We start from the raw sequence: 19,536 nt of genomic DNA, 5'->3' as shown, positions 1-19,536 counted from the left end.
GTTAGGGCGTCCGTCTACCATATGGGAGGTCCGCGGTTCAAACCCCAGGCCTCCTTGACCCGTGTGGAGCTGGCCATGCGCAGTGCTGATGTGCGCAAGGAGTGCCGTGCCACGCAAGGGTGTCCCCCGCGTGGGGGAGCCCCACGCGCAAGGAGTGCGCCCGTGAGGAAAGCCGCCCAGCGTGAAAAGAAAGAGCAGCCTGCCCAGGAATGGTGCCGCCCACACTTCCCGTGCCGTTGATGACAACAGAAGCGGACAAAGAAACAAGACGCAGCAAATAGACACCAAGAACAGACAACCAGGGGAGGGGGGGGAATTAAATAAATAAATCTTTAAAAAAAAAAAAAAAAGAAATAATAGATAAATGGGACCTCCTCAAAAGTAAACACTTTTGCACCTCACAGGACTTTGTCAAAAGGGAAAAAAGGCAGCCAATTCAATGGGAGAAAATATTTGGAAATCACATATCCAATAAGGGTTTAATATCCAGGATGTATAAAGAAATGTACAGGGAGTGGACTTGGCCCAGTGGTTAGGGCATCTGTCTACCACATGGGAGGTTCGCGGTTCAAACCCCGGGCCTCCTTGACCCGTGTGGAGCTGGCCCATGTGCAGTGCTGATCAGCTCAAGGAGTGCTCTGCTATGCAGGGGTGTCCCCTGCGTAGGGGAGCCCCATGCACAAGGAGTGTACCCCATAAGAAGAGCCACCCAGGGCGAAAAAAAGTGCAGTCTCTGCAGGAATAGTGCCACACACATGGAGAACTGACACAACAAGATGACGCAACGAAAAGGAATACAGATTCCTGTGCCGCTAACGACAACAGAAGCGGACAAAGAAGATGCAGCAAATAGACAAAGAGAACAGATAACTACGTGGGGGAGGAAGGGGAGATAAATAAATAAATAAATAAATCATTTTTTAAAAAATGTTACAACTCAACAATAAAAAGACAAACAACCCAATTTAAAAATGGGCAAAAGACTTGAATAGACATTTATCCACAGAATTACAAGTGGTGAAAAAACACATGAAAAAATGCTCAACATCACTAATGATTAGGAAAATGCAAATCAAAACTACAATGAAGGAAGCAGATGTGGCTCAAGTGATAAGGTCTCTGCCTACCGTATGGAGGACCTGGGTTTGATCCCTGGGGCCTCCTGGTGAAAAAAGAAGAGAAAGTGCCTGAATGGCAAGTCAGCGCCAGCATGGCAAGCCGAGGAACTGCATGGTGAGCCGAGCACCCACGCGGTGAGCCAAGTGCCTGCGTGGCGAGCCGAGTGCCCATGTGGGTGCCCATGTGGCAAGCTGAGTGCCCACATGGAGTGCCAAGTACCCACGCGGAGAGCCAAGTATCCACATGGCAAGCCAAGTGCCTGCACAGTGAGCCAAGTGCCCGCATGGTGAGTCAAATGTCTGCATGAGTGCCCACGTGGTGAACCAGTGCCCGTGCAGCAAGCCAGAAGCCCACGCAGCAAACCAAGTGCCTGCGCAAGTGAGTCAAGCAGCAAGATGATGATGCAAGAAAAGAGCGACAAGGGGAAAGTCAAGGTGAAGAGCAGAAGAGACCAGGGACTGAGATGGCACAATTGACAGGGAACCTCTCTCCACATTGGAGGTGCCCAGGATCAAATCCCAGTCCTAGGGGAGAAAGACAAGAGTCCTAGGGGAGAAAGACAAGAAGAGAAGACAAAAAGAGAAATAGGTACAGAAGATCACACAAGCGAATGGACACAGACAGCAAAAACTGTGAGGTGGGGGAGGAGGAGGGGAAAAGAAAAAAAAAACTACAATATCACATCTATCAGAATGGCCATTATTAAAAAGACAGAGAACAAGTATTGGAGAGTATGTGGAGAGATAGGAACACTTATTCCCTATTGGTGGGAATGCAGAATGGCATAGCCACTGTTTGAGGACTGTTTGACAGTTTTAGGAACTGAAAATAGACATGCCACATGACCCTGCAATACCACTACTGGGTATATACCCAGAAGAACTGAGAGCAGTACACAAACAGACATCTGCACACCGATGTTCATAGTGGCATTATTCACGATTGCCAAAAACTGGAAACAACCCAGGTGTCCATCAACTGATGAAAGGATAAACAAACCGTGGTATAGTCAGTGATGGAATATTATGGAGCTGTAAGAAGAAATGAAGTCGTAAAGCATATGACAACATGGATGAACCTGCAAGACATTATGTTGAGTGAAGCAAGCCAGACACAAAAGGATAAATACTGTATGACTGCATTACTATGAACCAAAAATATTATGTAACATATTGTATGATTTTTAAAAATTTTAATGTGTATCCAGTATATTAATTGAGAAATGTATGTCTTTATTCAACTGTGTTCTTTTTATTTTTTAATTATGTTTATATTTTCAATTATTAAATGTACAAAAAAATTTTTTAAAAAAGAAGTGGAAAAATGATAGCCAAGAGAATGAAAGAAGACATGTGTTGGGGGGAGGACTGTTACATGGAATCTATCTTTAAGACCTATTTCTTGATCTCTGAGTTTTTGAAAAAAACAAAACCAAACACCCCATGCTAACAGGGCCACCCCAGACTGAGGGGATCCTATTACAGATGAGGAAACAGATGAGGCATTAAGGGATTAAGTTATTCATCCAAATCACGCAGCTAGTAAATGGAACAGCTGGAATTTGAATCCAATTTGTCTAATAAACCCAAGCTCTTAAGCTGTAAGCTATGCTTCCTCTTCCTAAGCCTGGCCCATAATAAGTACTCAATAAATGAATGAAAGAAATAATGGGAGGAGGGATGATCTAGTCTGATTTTCCTGGGCTGAGGATGAAGTAAGTAAAAGAAACTGAATGTATGCTTGTACAGAAAATATTTGGACATACCAATATATGAAATATGTATCCTTTTCCTGCCCCCTTCCATTTAACTAGGTGGCTGGCTATGTACGTCATATTTTACTTTGTTTGTTTTTGCTTTAGAGAGATATATAGAAAAGCAGAAATAGCTGCAAGGCTTCCTAGCTTTTGTTTGTAAAAGCATAGAAGAAGAAGAGAGTTTGCAGAAGAGGCGGAAAACAAAAGGGGTTATAAAGAAGGTAAAAGAAAGGATGCTCCCCTAGGGGAAGGAAAGGTTTATCCTTAACTAAAAAGGGAAATTAAACACTTTGATTTATGGCTGTGGTGGAATGGCATGTATCACAGCAATCTTCTAGAAAAGAACAACCAGGAAAATAGGGGTTTTTAAAAAAAACTCTAGATAATTGATCTTCCATTTCCAGACAAGACAGAATAGTAGGGACCAGATTCTCCATTTTACCTGAAAAAAAATTTAATGGGTAAAATATAGGAAACAACGGTTTTCAAGATATTTGGCATCAGTCAGTTCAAGGAAAGGGGTCTCTGAGAGATGGGAAATGAATGAGGTTAGCAGTAAGATTGCACTCAGCTTACTGCCTGGAGTAAGCTGTCAGGCTTTAGCACAAGAAGAGGGAATCCAGAATAAGTCCAAAAGCCAGTCATCTTGAGGAAATGTTTCTGGGAGTCCAGAAAGGCCAAGGTGGCTAGAGTTCACAGAGCAGAGTACCAGAGGAAAGAGGGCTACATGGAGAAAGAGCTCTGGAGAACTGCACAGGTTCCCCTCAAGTGATCAACACATGCATGTGAAAAAAACTACCGTTGGCTGGGGAAAGAATCATCTAAAAGGATTGGAATGAACAATAAATACCTGAGGCTCACACAGGGTCAGGAATAGCTCCTGTTCCCACAAGTCATGGGTAGAAACCTCATGGTAGAATCAGGTAGAGTATGCAGAAAGGTTTTGATTCAGTGATAGAGCAAAATTACCCCTAGACTAAATGCTGCCCTGGTCCCACCTAACAAAATTTAAAAGCAAGACCCCCAAAAGATCAAACTGTTTCCAAGTAATTTAACTTAATTTCAGAACAAAATACAGAATAAGTATGTAGGAACACAAAAATATATAGTACCCAAGGTAAAATTTAAAATATCTGGAATCCAATAAAAAATTAATAGGCATGCAAAGAAGGAAGAAAATACTATTTGTAATTTGGAGAATTAAATAATAAATCAAGACTTTCAGAAATAACATAAATGAAATAATTAGTGGACAAGAACATTTTAGCAGCTAATATAACTGTATTCCATATGTTCAAGTATTTAGAGAAAAGATTGAAGATGTTAGGTAGAGACAGGAAAAACAGAAAAACATAAAAAAAGATTACATTCTGCAAAAGAAGAAAAAAAGACTAGTGAACTTGAATTATAGCAATAGATAGAAGCTATCTAAAATAAAACAGAGAGTAAAAGGATTAAAAATTGCAAATAAGTGAACAGAGGGATAACTTTAAGTGGACTAATATATGTGTTAAAAGAGTGGAGAATGGAAGAACAGAAAATATATTTCAAGAAAAATTGGCAAAAAAGTCCTAATTTGATTTAAAAAAATAAACAAAAAGCAAACCAAAACAATAGATCCATATATCCAAGAAATTCAATGAACCTCGAGCATAAGAAATATGAAGAAAAATTATACCAAGACACATAATAATCAAATTGCTTTTAAAATATGATAAAAAGAAAATCTTAAGATCAGGCAGAGAAAAAGACACATTACATACAAAGGAACAAATGACAGCAGACATTTTGTTGGAAACAATATAAGCCAGAAGATAGTATAGCAACATCTTTAAGGTACTGCATTAAAAAAAACAACAACGACAACAAAACTGTTCCAGAGAATTATGTAACCAGTAAAAATATCTTTCAAAACCAAAAGCAGAATAAAGAATTTTTGAGATGGACAAAAGCAGAAAGATGGGAGGATTGTGGGCAGATGGCAGAGTAGGGAGCTCAAGGCCTCAGTTATTCCACCTAAACAAAGAGAAACTGCCTGAAACAGCTATTTTGAACTCCAGAGGCCAGAGGAACATTATACAGCATCCAAGAAAGAGTGGAAGGAAGGGGCTGATAATTTATAGTAGAAAACAGTAATTGCTCTCTCCACAGGGCAGCTTCTGATGCCCATTTCTGACTCTTGTGACAGGGGAGTCCAGCCCATAGCTAGCTCACGGGTGACAGAAAGGACCTAAAAATCCTCTTTCCCAAGACCAGGAGTAGACACAGCTGATTACTGATTAGCAAATCACTGTAAGCTGGGTTCTGAGAGTGGCCTTTGTTTCAAACTGCCCTGGACAAAGGCTGCAGCAGCTACTGTTTCAGCCCACCTCGGGGCAGTGGCAGTGGAGACGTGAGGATGCTGCACTCCATCAGGGCTGTGGGGGACAGTTAGCTGAAGGGCTGACTTTGCTGGGCAGCCCAGGAAAGGTCTGCTTTGGGAAGCTGTTGCAGAAGGTCTTGGTCCTCTTCAAGAACCCCTTCCCAGGGTATGCTGGAGCCCATCTGTGCCCCCTTCATGAGTGCCTGGCCCTGTTTTGGCTGGGAAAGTTGTCTTGGAAAAGTCTTTCCAGCATGCCTCTTCCCCCAAAATTTGCCCTCCAGGCAAAAGCAGCTCGAAACAATGAAAGTAAGATAAGAAACAGATGGTCTGGGACAAAGGTCTGCCAGCTTCAAACACCCAGGAGAGGGAGGTCTGTCTCCTGGGAAACCAAACTCCTATAACAGGGGCATTCCAAAACAACTAACAAACAGAAGCCCAGGACAAGACCAAGGGCCAGAAAGACAGGGAAAACCCTGCACAGTGAATTTGCCCTGGGCAGACCTTCCTGACAGGGAGCTCTGGCTCACAAAAATCTTCGTTAAAATCAAGAAATAGCCATCTCAGGGTATAAATTCCAGAGTTAACATTTTAAAATATTAAAACATACAGGGTTCAACAAAAGAGTACAAGACAAACAAAGAAACAGGAAATGATGGTCCATCCAAAAGAAGAGGATAAAAATCCCTGAAATAAAGAATACCAGGAGTTGGACATACCAAACTAAGCCTTTTATTTTATTTTATTTTATTTTATTTTTAAGATTTATTTTATTTATTTCTCTCCCTTTCCCCCCACCCCAGTTGTCTGTTCTCTGTGTCCATTTGCTGTGTGTTCTTTTTTTTTGTCCGCTTCTGTTGTTTTCACCGTCACAGGAATCTGTGCTTCTTTTTGTCGCGTCATCTTGCTGTGTCAGCTCTCCGTGTGTGCGACGCCATTCCTGGGCAGGCTACACTTTCTTTCACGCTGGGTGGCTCTCCTTACGGGGCGCACTCCTTGCGCGTGGGGCTCCTCTACTCAGGGGACACCTCTGCGTGGCAGGGCATTCCTTGCGCACATCAGCACTGCGCATGGGCCAGCTCCACACGGGTCAAGGAGGCCCAGGGTTTGAATCGCGGACCTCCCATGTGGTAGGCGGATGCCCTATCCACTGGGCCAAGTCTGCTTCCCCCAAACTAAGCCTTTTAAAAAAAGATCTTAAAAATGTTCAAGGAGATAAAGTTCTACAGAGAAAGAACCAAAGGATGTCAGGAAAACAATGAACAAGCAATATGAGAATCTTACTAAAGAGATAGAAATTTTGTAAAGGAACCAAACTGAACTACTGAATAATAATTAAAATGAAAAATTCCCAGGGAAGTTTCAAGAGCAGGTTGGAAACTTGGCAGAAGAAAGAATCAGTCATTAAAAGACAAAATACTTGAAATGAGTCAGAAGAGGAGCAGAAATGAAAAAGAAATATTAAAAGCAAAAACAGCCTAAGGGACATCTGGGACACCATCAAGCATAAGAATATACATATTATGGGAGTTCCAGAGGAGAACAAAGAGAGAAAGGGGCAGAAGGAATATTTTTAAAAATTATGATAGGGACTGTCCCAACCTTATCAATAGACATGAATATGCACTTTCAAGAAACCCAGACAACACAAAATAGGATAAACATGAAGAAAAATATACCCCATCACATATTGATTGTATTATTGAATGCAAAGCACAAGGAAAGAGTTCTGCAAGTTGAAAGAGAAAAGCAATGTGTTACATATAAGGGAATCACAATAAGATTGAGTGCCAATTACTCATCAGAAACCATGGAGGCAAGAAGGCAGTGAGTTGAAATACTTAAAGTGCTGAAGGAAAACAACTGCCAGGCAAGAATTTTATATACAATGAGACTTGCCTTAAAAAATGAGGGAGAGATTAAGACATTCTCAGATAAACAAAAGCTGAGGGAGTTCATCACCACTAAATCTGTCCTACAAGCAATGCTAAAGGGAGTTCTCCAGACTGAAAGGAAAGGACAATAGGCAGTGGTTCAAAAGGGGTAAAAAGAAATACACCAGCAATAAGGTAACCATTTGAATAATTATAAATGCCAATATTATTGTAGTGTATTATCTGATACATAACTCTACTTCTTACTTCCTAGAATACAAATGCAAATGCATTCCTAAAATGCAAATGCATAAAAAGTAATGATAAATCTATGGTCTTGGAATACAATATACAAAAATATAAATGGTAACAAGTACAACAACAACAACAACAAAATACAGGGGGACAAAGGGATATAGGAAAAATATATGTGCATGCTATTGAAGTTAAGGTGGTATCAAACCAAATATGATTGTTATATATTTAGAATGTTAAATTTCAACTCACGGTAACCAGAAGCAAATAGATGAAAAATATACCCAAATAGAAATGAAAAGGTACTCAATATGGTACAACACCAAAAAATCAAATAATAAATATAAAAGTAGGCATTAATAGAAGTGAGGGAAAAAGAAACTATTTTGTTACTATTTAACAAAGATTAAATAGTAAAATGGGAGAAGAAAGTCCTATTACTTTCTTATATTACCAGTAGTGACTTTTAAAAATGTATATGGATTAAACTCTCCAGTCAAAAGGCAGAGATGGGCAGAATGGAGAAAAAAAGCATGACCTAACTACATGTTGTCTGCAAGAGACTCACCTTAAAATTTCAAGAATACAAGTAGGTTGAAAGTGAAAGAATGGAAAAAATATATATCATGAAAGTAGTAACCAAAAGAGATCTAGGGTGGCTGTTGTAATATCAGATAAAATGGACTTGCAGGCAAAAAGAGTTAAAAGGGACAAAGACAGTTGTTATATGCTGATAAAGGGGATAATTCAACAAGAAGATGTAACAATTATAAATATATATGAACCTAACAGCAAAACCCTGAAGTATATAAAGCAAATACAGATTTGAAGAGAGAAACTGACAGTTCTATATTAATAGTAGGAGACTTGTTAATATACAACTTTCAATAAGGGATAGAACATCTAGTCAGAAGATCCATAAGGAAATATAAGACCTGAACAGTGCTCTAAACCAATAGGACCTAACAGACACATAGAGAACACAGTACCCAACAAAAACAGAATACATATTATTCTCTACTGCACATGGATAATTCTCCAGGATAGACAATATTGTAGGTCACAAAACAAGTCTATTTCAACAAATTCAAAAATATTGAAACAAATTCAACAAATTCAAAAATACTGAAAATATATATTCTCCAACCACAACAGAATGAAACTAGAAATCAATAGTAGAGGGAAAAATGAAAAATTCACAAGTATGTGGCAGTTAAACAACATACTCTTAAACAACCAATGGGTTAAAGAGGAAATTAGAAGCGAAATTAGGAAATACATTGAGGTGAATGAAAATAAAAATACAACATACCAAAACTTATGGGATGCAGTAAAGGCAGTGATGAGAAAGAAATTTATATCTCTAAATACTTACATTAAAAAAGAAGAAAGACTTCAAATCAGAGACTTAACTGTAAAATTGGAAGAACTAGGAAAAAAAAGCAAATGAACTCAATGTGAGCAGAAGGGATGAAATAAAGATTACAGTGAAGACAAATGAAATAGAAAACAAAAAAATAATAGAATCAACAAAACCAAAAGTTGGTTCTTTGAAAAGATCAAAAAAAATGGACAAACCTTTAGCTAGACTAAAAAAGAAAAAAAAAAGATAATGCAAATACTAATATCATAAATGATAAGGGGGACATTACTACTGGCCCTGCTGAAATAAAAAGGACTGTAAGAGGATACTATGAAAAACTATAATGCCATGTTGTGAACAAATTTTTGTTCTAGATGAAATGAACAAATTTTTAGATTTTGTTCTAGATGAAATGAACAAATTTTTAGAAACACACAAACTACCTACATTGACTCAAGAATAAAAGATCTCAACAACCAATTACCAGTAAAGAGATTGAATCATTAATAAGCAGCCTCCCAACAAAGAATAGCCCAGGACCACATGGGTTCATGGGAATTCTACCAAACATTCCAAGAAGACTTAACTCCAATTCTGCTCAAAATTCTTCCAAAAAATTGAAGAGACAGGAACACTCCCTCACTGATTTTACAAGGCCAACATTACCTTCATACCAAAGATGGATTAGCAAACCAAATCCAACAGCCTATTAAAAGAATTGTACACCATGACCAAGTGATATTTATCCTTGGTATGCTAGGTTGGTTCAACATAAGAAAACCAATTAATGTTACACACCACACATACTCAAGGAAGGAAAAAGCCTTATGATCATCTCAATTGATGCAGAAAAGGCATTGTCAAAATCCAGCACCCTTTCATGATATAAACACTTAGAACACAGGAATAAAAGGAAACTTCTTCAACATGATAAAAGGCATATGTGAAAAGCCCAAAGGTAATATCATAGTCAGTAGTGAAAGACTAAAGCTTTCCCTCTAAGATCAGGAACAAGACAGGCTGTCTACTGTCACCACTGTTATTCAACATTGTACTGGAAGTTCTTGCCAGAACAATTAGGCAAGAAAAGAAATAAAGGAATCCAAATTGTAAAGGAAGAAGTAAAGCTTTCCCTATATGCACGAAATCCTGAAAATTTTACAACAAAGCTTCTAGAGCTAATACATTAATTCATCAAAGTGGCAGGGTACAAGATCAATACCCAAACATCAGTAGTGTTTACATACACAATGACCAATTGAAAGAAGAAATTTTTTAAATTTCCATTCATAATAGCAACTAAAAGATCCAAATATTAGGAATAAATCTAACCAAGAATGTAAAGAACTAGTACACAGAAAACTACAAAATATTGCTGAGGGGAAATGGATGTGGCTCAACCAATTGGCTCCCGTTTACCATACAGGAGGTCCAGGGTTCGATGCCCACAGCCTCCTGGTGAGGGCAAGCTGGCCCATGTGGCAAGTTGGCCCATACATAGTGCTGGCCCACATGGGAATGCTGCCCCATGCAGGAGTGCCATCCTGTGTGGGAATGCAGCCTAGCACGGGAAAGCCACCCTGCGCAGGAGTGCCAGCCAATGTGGACAGCTGGCACAACAAGATGACACAACAAGAGACACAGAGGAGAGAAAATAAGAAGATGTAGCAGAACAGGGAGTTGAGGTAGAGCAAGAGAGTAATCACCTCTCTCCCACTCCAGAAGTTCCTAGGATCAGTTCCCAGAACTGCCTAATGAGAATACAACAGACACCGAAGAACACACAGCAAATGGACACAGAGAGCAGACAACGGGCGGAATGTGGAGGGAGAAATAAATAAAATAAATCTTTAAAAAAAATTGCTGAAAGAAATAAAAAATTTGCTAAATAAGTGGAAGGACATTCCACGTTTATGAATTGGAAGAACAAAATATCATTAAAATGTCAATCCTACCCAAAGAAATTTATAGATGCAATGCAATCCCAATCAAAATTCCAACAACCTTCTTTGCAGAAATGGAAAAGCCAATATTCAAATTTATATGGAAAGGTAAGGGGCCCTGAAGAGCTAAAACTATCTTTGAAAAAGAAGAATGAAGTTGAAGCACTCAGACTTCCTATTTTAAAACTTATTACAAAGTCACAGAATTCAAAACAGCATGGTACTGGCACAATCACAAACATATAGGCCAGTGGAATCTAATTGAGAGCTCAGAAACCAACCCTCACATTTATGACCAACTGATTTTTGACAAGGGGCCAAAGACCACTTGATTGGGAAAAGACTCCTACCTCATACCTTATATAAAAATCAACTCAAAATGGATCGAAGACCTGAATATTAATATAAGAGTCAGAAAACCTTTCAGAAGCATCTAGTGGTAGGCAATGTTTTCTTAGACTTTACACCGAAAGCACAAGCAACTAACTAAATAGATAAATTGGACCTCACCAAAAACAAAAACTTTTGTTCCTCAGAGGACTTTATCATGAAAGTAAAATGACCATCTATACAATGGGAGAAAATATTTGGAAACCACATGTCCAATAAAGGTTTAATATCCAGAATATACAAAGAAATACTTCAACTTAACAACAAAAAAATAAGCAACACAAAAAATGGGCAAAAAACGTAAGACATCTCTCTAAAGAAGATGGCCAGAAAGCACATGAAAAAGATGCTCAAATCATTAGTCATCATGGAAATGCAATGAGATATATGTCATTTCACACCCATTAGAATGGCTATTAAAAAGGAAAAAGAAAAAGAAAAAGAAAATAACGAATGTTAGAAAGGACACAGAGAAATAGGAGCACTCATTTATTGCTGGTGGCAATGTAAAATGGTACAGCCGCTGCAGAAAACTCTAAAGTAGGGGTCATCAAACTTTTTTGGGGGCCAGGCAAATATTTTAGGCTTTTCAGGCTATATAGTCCCTGCTATGACTACTCAGGTCTTCAGTTTTAGAATGAAAGCCACCACAGATGACACATAAACAAATGGGGGTGGCTATGTCCTAATAAAGCTTTATTTGTAAAAACAGGCATCAAGTTAGATTTGGTTCAAGGCAGATGTTTACCAACCCATATTCTAAAGCCACCACCTAAAAATACTGCAAAGCAGTATTTGCCAATAAGCAAACAAAGAAGATAAAATGGAAACTTTAAAAATATTCAATACAAGAGAAGGCAGAAAAAGAGGGAAAAGTGAATAAAGAACATATTGGACAAAAAAAGCAAATAGCAAGATGGTGAAAAAATCCATCCATTAAAAATCACATTAACTATAAATTGACTAATACCCAAGTTAAAAGCCAAGGGCCGTCAGATTGGATAAGAAAGACCCAACTATATGCTGCTAATAAGAAACATTTTAAATATGGACCCAGAAATAGGTTAAAAGTAAAAAAAAAAAAAAAAAGGGAAAAGATATACCATGCTAACACTAATCAAAGGAAAGCTAGATGTTAATATCAACAAAGTTGATTTCAGAACAAAAATATTATCTGTGATAAAGAGGGTCATTTCATAATGCTAAAGGGATCAATTCCTCAAGAGACTGTAATAATCCTAAATGCTGATTCACTCAATAAGAGGGATTCAAAAATACATGAAGCAAAAACAATGATGACTGCAGGAAGAAATAGAAGATTCCGGGAAACGGACTTGGCCCAGTGGTTAGGGCATCTGTCTACCACATGGGAGGTCCGCGGTTCAAACCCCGGACCTCCTTGACCTGTGTGGAGCTGGGCCATGTGCAGTGCTGATGCGCACAAGGAGTGCCGCCCCACACAGGGGTGTCCCCCGTGTAGGGGAGCCCCACGTGCAAGGAGTGCACCTGTAAGGAGAGCCACCCAGCGCGAAAGAAAGTGCAGCCTGCCCAGGAATGGCGCTGCCCACATTTCCCATGCCACTGACGACAACAGAAGCGGACAAAGAAACAAGACGCAGCAAACAGACACAGAGAACAGACAACTGGGGGAGGGGGGGAATTAAATAAATAAATAGATCTTTAAAAAAAAAAAAGAAATTAGAAATACATTGGAATCAGCTCACAGCAGATTTGAGGAGGCAGAAGAAAGGACTGGTGAGTTTGAAGAAATGGCCTCTGAAAGTGAACATACAAAAGAACAGATGAAGAAAAGAATGGAAAAAATTGAACAAGTTCTCAGGGAACTAAATGACAGCAAAAGGCATGCAAACATGTGTAATGGGTCTCAGAAGGAGAAGAGAAAAGAGGCAGAAGGAATATTTGAAGAAATAATGGTAGAAAATTTCCCAACCCTATTGAAGGACATAGATATCCCTGTCCAAGAATCACAACGTACTCCCATCTGAAAAAATCCAAGTAGACCAACTCCAAGACACATACTCATCAGAATGTCAAATACCAAAGACAAGGAGAGTTCTTGGCAAGAGAAAAGCAATGCATAACATATAAGGGATAGATACCCAATAAGATTAAGTGCTGATTTCTGATCAGAAACCATGGAGGCAAGAAAACAGTGGTATGATATGTTTAAGATACTGCAAGAGAAAAACTTCCAGCCATGAAACTTATATCTGGCAAGAGAGTCTTTCAAAAATGAGGGCAAATTTAGAATATTCACAGATAAACAGGAACTGAGACAGTTTGTAACCAGAGACCAGCTTTGCATGAAATACTAAAGGGTGTGCTACAATCTGAAAAGAAAAGACAGGAAAGGCTTGGAAGAGAGACTGAAATGAAGATAATATCAGTAAAAGTCTCAAAAGAGTGGTGAAAATAAAATATGACAGATAAAACCCAAAGGTCAAAATGGGTGAAATAAGAACTGCCTTTATAGTAATAACATTGAAAGTCAATGGATTAAACACCCCAATCAAAGACACAGACTGGCGGAATGGATAAAAAAAATATGAGCCACCTATATGCTATCTGCAAGAGACTCACCTTAGACACAAGGATATCAATAGATTGAAAGTGAAAGGCTGGAAAAAGATATTCCACACATGCACTAATCAAAATAAAAGCCAGAGTAGCTATACTTAAATCAGATGAAATAGACTTTACTAGTAACACGCAATCTGAGGAGGAAGTCAGGGGAAAAAATTCCATTTACAATAGCAACTAAAAGAATCAAATATTTAGGAATAAACTTAACCAAGATGTAAAGTATTTGTGTTCAGAAAACTACAATGCATTGTTAAAAGAAATTTTAAAAGACCTAAATAATTGGAAGACCATTCCATGCTCATGAATTGGAAGACTAAATTTCATTACGATGTCAACTCTACCCAAATTGATATACAGATTTCAATGCAATCCTGATAAAAATTCTACCAGGATTTTAAAAATAAATAGACTACATGATTATCAAATTTATTTGGAAGAATAAGGGTCCAGAACAGCCAGAAACATCTTAAAAAGGAAAAGCAAAGTTGGAGGACTCTCACTTCTGGACTTTAAGTCCTATTACCTAGCTACAGTGGTAAAAACAACATGGTACTGGCATAAAGTCAGACACATAGACCAATAGAACCAAATTGATGGTTCAAAAACAGACCCTCACATCTGCAGTCAAGTGATTTTTGACAAGCCTGTCAAACCCAGCCAGCTCAGGCAGAATAGTACATTAAACAAATGGTCCTAAGAGAACTGAATATCCATTGCTAAAAGAAAGAAAAAGGACCCCCATCTCACATCGTATACAAAAATTAACTCAAAATGGATCAAAGACCTAAATATAAAAGCAAGAACTATAAATCTTCTAGAAGAAAACGTAAGAAAACATCATCAAGACCTGGTGGCAGGGAAGCGGACTTGGCCCAATGGATAGGGTGTCCACCTACCACATGGGAGGGCCACGGTTCAAACCCCGGGCCTCTTTGACCTGTGAGGAGCTGGCCCATGCACAGTGCTGATGCGCACAAGGAGTGCCGTGCCATGCAGGGGTGTCCACCACGTAGGGGAGTCCCATGCGCAAGAAGTGCGCCCCGTAAGGAGAGCCGCCCAGAGTGAAAGAAAGTGCAGCCTGCCCAAGAATGGCGCCACTCACATAGAGAGCTGACACAACAAGATGATGCAACAAAAAGAAACACAGATTCCCAGTGCCCCTGATAAGGATAGAAGCAGTCACAGAAGAACACATAGTGAATGGACACAGAGAGCAGACAACTGGGGGGCGGGGGGAAGGGAGAGAAATAAAAATAATAATAAATCTTTAAGGAAAAAAAAAAGACCTGGTGGCAGATGGATTCTTAAGGGAGATAAGAGGAAGACTAAGATGGACTACGGATACTTAATGTATGTAGAAGAAAAAAAAAAAAAGAGGAAGACTAAGATGGACTACTGATACTTAATGTATGTAGACGTTTTAATTAACTTTACTGTAAAAGTGTGAAAATGTACAGAGTTGATGGTAACATATAATAGTAACAGGTTTATAAATGGGAATGTGACAGGAAAGGGTAGTCTAGGGATGTAAATGTCAATTGAACGAAAGCTAGAGAATAATCTAGGAACTGAGTAACAGAAAACCCAGAGGTGGATGAGAATTGTGGTTGATGGTACAGATGCAAGAGTGTCCTTTGTGAGCTAGAGCAGATGTACATCACTATTGCAGTGGGTGGGAATGTGGAGAAGCATGGGAAAAATGCAACTGGGGTGACCTATGGATGGTGGTTAACAGCAATACTGTAATATGCATGCATCTATGCCAAAGATATACTGTGTTGATGATGGGGGAGTATGTAAAAGTGTGCCAAATGTACGCTATGGAACATGGTTAGTGGTAATAGTCTGATGATATTATCTCATAATTTGTAACAAATGTTCCACTATGGTGTGGTACGTTGATAGAGGGATGTTATATGAATATTCTACACATGTGCATGATTGTTTTGTAAGTTCACAATTTCTGTAATAAAAAGATGTTTAAAAAATTATAGGGTGGGTTTGGGGAGAAAATATACCAAATGTAAGATATGGACTATAGTAGGTAGTAAGATTTTTACATTCTTTCATAATTTGTAACAAATATCTCACAAAAAAGCAAGGTGTTGGTGGTGAGTTGATGTATGGGACCTCTATATGATGTTACGCATGGTTGCTTTGTAAGTCACAACTTTAAGTACATAGATATTGTTTATGTATGTTCATGTGTAAATGATATAAAAAATAATAATAATGATAGGGAAAGTTGGGGGAAAATACACCAAATATATGATACTTTGGTTAGTAGTAATATTTTGAGGATGCTCTTTAATCATTAGTTAAAAATGTTTCACAACAATGCAAGGTATTGATGGTAGGGTGAAGTTTAAGAGCCCTGTATGATGTTATGTCTGTATGTTTATTTCGTAAGTTCGTAACTATTACTATACACTTATTTTTATGTATGCTTATGTATGAGTGGCATACTTCAGTAAATTTTTTTAATGTAAAAAATATATGTATCAGAAAGGAAGAAATAAAAGCTCTCGTTATTTGTATATGACAAGATTGTACATTGAAAATTTTCCAAAAATTCATAGATAATCTATTAGAGGTAATTACTGAATTTAGAAAGGTCACTGGAGTTAATGTCAAGATACAAAAATCAATTGTATTTCTATACCAGCAACAATTAGACAATAAATTAAAATATTACCATTTATAACAGCATAAATGAATCAAATGCTTAGAATATATAATGAAGAGATATAGGACCTCTACACTGAAAACTACAAAGAAATTATTGAGAAAAATGAAAAAGACTTTAAAAGAAAGGATATACATGGATTAGAGAATTCAATATTGTAAAGATGTAAATTCTTGCTATTAATAAATTGATTTCTAGAATCAGTGCAATCCAAATCAAAATGACAGTAGGATTTTTTGTTAGGACATTAATAAACTGATTCTAAAATTTATATGGAAATGCAAAAGTTCAAGAATAGCTAAGATAAACTTTAAAAATTGTTAAATTGAAAGACATACTACTAGATAAAAGATTTATTATAAAGTCATTGTAATTAAAGTGTAGTAGTTGAACAGAATAAAGAATTCAGAAACATACTTGAAATTATGGTGACTTCATTTATGACAGAGACAGCACTGCAGAGTAGTCCAGAAAGAATGTTATTTTTAATAAATATTTCAGGTTCAATTATATATACATATTAAAAACAAATGGTTTTGATATCTACCACACACACACAAACAATTCCAAATGAATTGTAGATCTAAATGTGAAAGATAAAATAATAAAGTTTCTAGAAGTAATTATCTTAAGGTGAGCAAAGATTTTTTAAATAGTACAGACATAAACAAACCAAAAAGGTCGATAAACTGTGCTATATTAAGAGATCTGTTCATGAACACAGAATTAAAAGAGTAGAAAGGGAAGTCACAGACTTTACCTACAGACAAGGAACTCATTTCTAGAATAGCTAAAGAACTATAAATAAGGACGGAAAAAACAAAAATGGATAAAATACTTAAACAAGCATTTATCAAACCAGTATCTAAATGGCCAATCAACATATGAAAAAGTGCTCAATTTTACCTGATGACAAAGCCATTATAAGGTTTTAAACGTTGGCAAGGATATCAAGCAACATTCTCATCATTGCCTGGAAGTAAAATTGGCACAACCATCTTGGGATTTGGCAGTATCAACTAAAGTTGATCCTCCTCAGTACAGACCTGAGGAATGCATATATATGCCCCCCCCCACACACACACACACACATATACAGCAAAAGACATGTGCCAGAATAGTCACAGAGTTTTATTTACAATATCCCCAAACTGGAAACAGATGTTCAACAATAGTAGAATGGATATATAAACTGTGGTATTTTTAAAGAAAATCTTTATAGCAATGAAAATGAGCAAATTACCAATACATGAAACAACATGGAGTTAAATGTCTCACACATAACTTGAGTGAAAAAAAAAATTGAGAGAAAATAGTTCATAATGTGTGATTTCAATTTATAAAAGGTTAAAAATAGACTAATTAATAGTATTAGAAATCAGGATCACTATAGTGTTGGCCTTTGTAGAGAAGGGGGATAAGGCTTGTGAAGGCACAAGGCTCCCGGGATACTGCTAATAATCCATTTATTGATTGGAGTAGTGATTTGATGGGTGGCGTTTTCTTTGTGAATATTCATTAAGCAGTACAATTACAATCTGTGTGCTTTCCGAATAGATACCATACTTCAATAAAAAAAAAAATTGTCTTAAAGAAAAGGAGAATATGCAAAATCAAGATCAAGGGAAGAACCTCGGTCTGTCTCTGGGTCCAGAGCAGCAGGGACCCTGAGGCCCATCAGGGGAGTGCTAATACCCTAGAAACAAATACCAGTGCGGTATATAAGAATCTTGAAGTGAGGTTTCCAACCTCCATAAGCATTTCTATGCCCCCAGGGGTGGCCCAGAACTAGCACAAATGAACACAACCAAAGGGAGATGTGGGCTGGGCAGTGGAGGTCTCAGTTGGCATAACCAATGACATGGGCACTCCCCAACTCCCCAACTCAGCCTCCCACCATCATAATCACCTCTTCATATTGAGAAAGAGCCAAAATTTGTAATAACCATGAGGAGATGGAGGTCATGCCAAGAATGGCTGAAGTTAAACTTTCCACCTACCCAGCAGAATGGGACCTTACAGTCAGATATAAGTGGAGTTTTAGGAAATAAAGATCTCTTGCACATCTAAGTATGAGGACTAAGAGTCTTACCAGCTACACAGTAATAACAATTCCACCTTTTTGTTGAATAGGTTTCCTTCTTCGCCACCCCCACCCCCTTATCCTTGCTTCTCGTGGTTTCTTCCCATTAATCTACACTTGAATCAATGGGCAACCCAAAGCAATCTAGTGGATATGCCTGAAGAATGACCTTGAGGGTATTTGTGGGTATAACCCAGGGCTTACTATATTTGCCCCAAATTTGTTCTTAGGTACTAAAATGAACATATGTCAGAAGCTCTCTTTTCCCCCCAAAGACACCAGTTATTAAGTTCACTAGACCTTTCTGTAATTTTCTGCCATGTCTGGAATATTTTCCAGCGAGTTGATTTTTTTGTTCAGGGTCATCCATGTTCGCAAGGTTCAGAGCTATGTTCTGTTTATTCAATGAAAACTTCTACTCCATGTTCTCCTAAACACCTAAAACAGAAAAACACAGCATTCGTAAGAATCATTTCATGTTATTGTTATTTTGATTAGATTTTGTTCTATCAGGAAAGAACAAAATCTTGAGGATAGCTGCTGAGATTTACTAAGCTCTACCATCCCAAGTCCTAAGCACATTGTGCTGCCTGTGGTAGGAACTCAGTAAGTATTTACCATTGATGTTGTTGACAGAGATACTAAAGGCTTGAATTTTATTTTCATTTGATAACTTCAGCTTTACTGAGGTAAATTCACATGTGATAAAAATTCATCAATTTTAAGTGTACAATTCTAGGTTTCAACAAAAGTTTACAGTAGTGCTGAATACCACTACAACCAAGATATAAATATTCCCATCAACACAAAAGAGTTCCCTCATGTCCTTTCGCAGTCAACACCTTTCCAAACCCCACCCCTGGCAACCACAGCTCTACTTTCTGCCCAGTGGTTTTGTCTTCTTTAGAATGTCATATAAATGGAATCATACAATTTGTGGTTTTCTGTGTGTCTTTTTTCATTTAGTGTAATGCTTTTGAGATTCTTCTGAGCTGTTGCATGTATCAGTGGTTTGTTCTATTTGTTCCAAATCCTCACCAATATCTTTAATTTTAGGCACTCTAGTGGTTGTGCAGTGGTATCTTGTTGTGTAGTGGTATCTTG

General features: G+C 37.9%; 1 protein-coding gene across 12 annotated transcripts in view; it reads right to left on the bottom strand.

Annotated features, from left to right (window-relative positions):
* The window catches only part of STPG1 (sperm tail PG-rich repeat containing 1), an 85,768-nt gene that overhangs the window by 56,994 nt on the left and 9,238 nt on the right, over positions 1-19,536 (bottom strand). For all 12 annotated transcript variants that reach the window (XM_058304122.1, XM_071217657.1, XM_023590822.2 and 9 more), the window contains one exon: positions 18,733-18,870. In XM_058304122.1, coding sequence (XP_058160105.1) covers positions 18,733-18,802 — 70 coding nt within the window. In that variant the 5' untranslated portion in view covers positions 18,803-18,870. The remainder of the gene's footprint in view (positions 1-18,732; positions 18,871-19,536) is intronic.

This window comes from Dasypus novemcinctus, chromosome 9 (genome assembly GCF_030445035.2).
Source record: "Dasypus novemcinctus isolate mDasNov1 chromosome 9, mDasNov1.1.hap2, whole genome shotgun sequence".
In the NCBI taxonomy this organism is placed as follows: domain Eukaryota; kingdom Metazoa; phylum Chordata; class Mammalia; order Cingulata; family Dasypodidae; genus Dasypus; species Dasypus novemcinctus.
The sequence above is the reverse complement of the archived record's forward strand: the minus strand, read 5'-3'. Positions and strand labels throughout refer to the sequence as shown.